Source organism: Rhineura floridana, chromosome 4 (genome assembly GCF_030035675.1).
Source record: "Rhineura floridana isolate rRhiFlo1 chromosome 4, rRhiFlo1.hap2, whole genome shotgun sequence".
Lineage (NCBI taxonomy): Eukaryota > Metazoa > Chordata > Lepidosauria > Squamata > Rhineuridae > Rhineura > Rhineura floridana.
In genome coordinates, this window is record NC_084483.1 from 182,162,818 (window position 1) to 182,166,743 (window position 3,926).

Below are 3,926 nucleotides of genomic sequence, written 5' to 3' on the forward strand. Positions count from 1 at the left end.
AAAGAATAGGATATGAAAACACCCATATCTATAAAACATTGGTAATTATTATACCAAGACCCAGCTAAAAATGTAACTCTTATTAAAGAGGAAAGAAACTTGTTTGAATGAATGGGAAAGAATGGAATGGAAATTTTCCTTTCCTTGTAGCTTTCAGATTTGTGTTAGTTATACACGCACACACAATATGAATGAGGAAATTGTTTCATTGAAGATTTCTAAATTTTACTGGAGATTTCAGACAGGTATGATTAGCTGCTTGAATTCAATTTGTACTGTAAGAATTTGTTTAATTCTTTGGTAAATACTCTATTTTCAGATGCCAAATGTAATTCTTTGGTAAATAAACTATTTCCACACATCTGCCTAAATTAATATTTCTTTTGAAAGCAAATTCGTTTTACATTGTGTGTGAGTTGGTGAGGTCCAAATAATTTTTGAACCAAGAATGGGCTGTACTAATTCTGTATTAAGAGAATAATTTTTGAATTGTACATGATTACTACATAAACCCCTCAGAGCTGCATTATGGCCTTTGAACCAGCTGGCCCAGATGAAATGTTTTGTTGTGTAAAAAGTATTACAGGAGTCCTTAAATGGCTGGTGATCTTAAATGCTATAAGTCTCTTATAAGTCTTGACGTTTTATACTTTTAAGCTACAGTTTTAGCTTTCATATATTTCAGATATCAGACTAATCAGAACTAACTCAAATCAACTGAATGAATCAATTACTTGTATTTTTTTATGATGCACACATTTTCACCATGAGTAATTTTTGTCATACAACTAGAAAAAAATGAACTTGTAAAATTATGATAGATATGATACTATCCAATAATTGTGGTACTGTTTGACACTTAATTGTAATTGTCACTATAAGCAGTATAACCCTTTCTAATACTCAGTCGAAAAACAGACTTAGTGAATAAGATTTTGTGTCTGTGTCATTCAAATATTCTAATATTGCTATTCTCTGTCTCTTTTTACAATTTGCAGTTGAAAAAAGAAGAAAAAGATATTTATGATGAAAACCTCCACTACCCATTTCTTCTAATCCTAACCAAACATTTATAGAATATGTGATTGATATGTTTTTATTCCAAATAGTGGTAGTGCGGGGGGGGGGGGTTAGAATATAACCAAAGTGATCAAAAGTTTTCATCACTTCTTGAGAAGAGAGACCCCCAAGCCAAATAGTATATCAGTCTTAGAACTTGTGTGTCTGTTTTATTAAAAAGTAAGTCTGATAAGACTTGAAGCCTTAAAAGAGCTCCATTTCTCTCCACTTGTGACTATCATCACGCACCCAGATTCTTCATTTCCACAAAAACAGCCTTTCCTATTATATCCGAAAGCATATGGTCTGTGGCTGTGTTCGACCAGCTGTAAAATACTAACGGATTTATCATTGTTTCTTGTACGTGAGGAAAGAGGTACTGGATAATAGTTGGACAGCCTACACATCACATCATATTCTATATAGCCTCATGATATATTTTGATTTCCCCCCATCCCTTCTCCCTTGTGCTATTCTTGAAATTTGCCTTCTGGGTTTTCCTTCCCCTTTCAGAGTGAAGTGCTTCAAACTTGCTTTGCTAATGTTTTTTGACAACAGGATTTTTTTTTTTGGTCCTTTCCCTGTAGATGTATAAGAAATTACTGCCAAACCAAAGCCTCATAAACTGACCATTTGTCCTCTGGACACAATGCCTTGGCCAACCCTCTGCTCCTCCTCTCCAATTATGTGTGATTAGTCTCAGTGTGTTGTGTCAAGAAGGGGGAGTGTGCTGAGTACTTATTATCTGTTTAGGTACAAGAAGAGTGCTCTGGGTATGAATGAGAAGTGAGGCTTTATCAGTACTGAAATCTAACTGCAACTGTTCCACAGACCTCTTGTTAAAGATAGATCCTTGCCTGAGCAATTTTGAATGCTATAGCAACTGTGGGATTTCCTTTGCCCCATCCCTCTCTGCCCCCCCGCCACTCACCCAAATATTTTCAAATCTTATTTAAGCTAACATAATTCACATATTTAGTTAGCATTTACATTCCAGAAACAATACCTGCCTTTCAAAGCACAAGACAATACTGTTTGGGTTTGTTTTCTCACCAATTTTTGGAATTGCCACTCTCAGATGTTCACAGCCTAAATTTTAAAAATTATCAAATCCAAATAACCTTTTTTAAAACCTGGTTTTAAAAAGGACCCCTTGCAGTATAAAATATTAATGCAGTCCACTGTGCAATTTATTGGTGAAATGCATTAAAATAATTACCTTTTGGTTTGCTGCTTTTCATCTTCATTGAACAAACAGTGGTACACAAAAGTCCTGTTCCCTTCCTTGCTCTCCTCAAATGTGTTTCTTCACCACCAGTTTGCATGTACTTGTATTCAGCACTTTTTATGCTCCATTAGAGCACCTATATGGATCCCAGAAGGCACAGGTCAAGTCGCAGTTAGATCATACATTTCTTTCTCACAAAAACCTGAATTGCAATGCCAAGTGATGGGCTAACATCACAATAACAGCAATTTATTCCTCTTTTGATAAAACAGCAGTCTATTCTCAGTGTTGGATAAAGACCAGGGGCAATGCAAACCAGCCATTTATCCTAGTATTTCAGTGGTAGATTTCCTTTTATGGATTTTATGGATTTCACATTGAGACTCTTACTGCATGGGATTTCTGCTAAGAAATGATAAGAATGCAGAGATGGCGGAGGTTTGTTACAGATGGAACTCTCCGTTCAATCAGTATGTATTCATAGGTACATATATACCAACAAGGTATGTATTCAACAGAAATCTCATAATAGATAAACAAAAATCAGCTGAAGCATAAATCTTCTGCAAAAGTGTTTAAAAACAGGACAAATAAACATGCCAACTTTATCTGATGACCCTGGAAATTATTGCTCTCTTTTTTTCCTCTGAGGAGATAACAAGTATATCAAAATGAACAACTAATTATTGTTGTTTGTTTCTTTTCCCTGCCTGTCATGTCAGTACAAGCTGGTGTCTCAAATGCAGGCTATTATCCCATAAGGGTTTAATTGAAGGGGTCTTAAGAACACGATCCTGCAAACATTTATGCATTGAGGCTGAATGGTGAAGCTAAATTGCTCATGCATATAATTGATGAAAGGACTAGGGGGCCTAGACTGTAGCATTTGCTGTTTACGATCATTGTATAACATCAACATTTTGCTTCATTCCTCCTTTTGGATCCCTACTGTAAGAAAAATAATAGAGGTGGTATTTTTGGAACATGTTTTATTGTGGGATGCCCCTTCTGATATTTTCTTTTACACTAGAATAGTTGTTGACAAACATTTGGATGGTGTTTCTACTTCCAAAAATGTTAATAAATATTTTTAAAAACTTACAAGCTTGCAAAATCTGTACATGTAACTGTAATGATGTTCCCATAAAATGAAATAATATTTATTAAAAATAAATGTAATCATAAACCTGGTAGCATATATTCAATCCTACTTTAACTGCAATATGTATAATCTTTCTTGCCACCGTTAAACCCAAAGGTGTGTAAGTGGTACATTCTGGTAGGTTGCTTGAATGCAAGCTGAAATGAATGAGCGAATGTATTAAAAATGCTCTGAAGATGTAAACCACTGTATAAGGGCTGACAACCAATGGAAACAATACACCGGTGCAAGTTTTCTCTTAGGCTTACAGGCAGCTGAAGGAAAGCCTCATTCATATTGAAATGGCAGCTTATGAACCTCTCGTCATAAGCTGCACTAGGAAGGACTCTGATGTCAGTGACAACTAAATAGTCATACTGAAGACACAAGTAAAAGTTACAGGAAATAGAATAAATCGTTATGAAATGAGTATTGACCTGCATGTGACTACTAAAGGCCAAATAAATTCAGAGTGGTTTTTTCTGACAATGGCTTCCT

General features: G+C 35.2%; 1 protein-coding gene across 3 annotated transcripts in view; it reads left to right on the forward strand.

The window, feature by feature from the left end:
- Window positions 1-3,422, forward strand: part of CAMKMT (calmodulin-lysine N-methyltransferase) — a 455,076-nt gene extending 451,654 nt beyond the window's left edge. For all 3 annotated transcript variants that reach the window (XM_061625416.1, XM_061625417.1, XM_061625418.1), the window contains one exon: window positions 999-3,422. In XM_061625416.1, coding sequence (XP_061481400.1) covers window positions 999-1,076 — 78 coding nt within the window. In that variant the 3' untranslated portion in view covers window positions 1,077-3,422. The remainder of the gene's footprint in view (window positions 1-998) is intronic.
- Window positions 3,423-3,926: the final 504 nt, after the last annotated feature.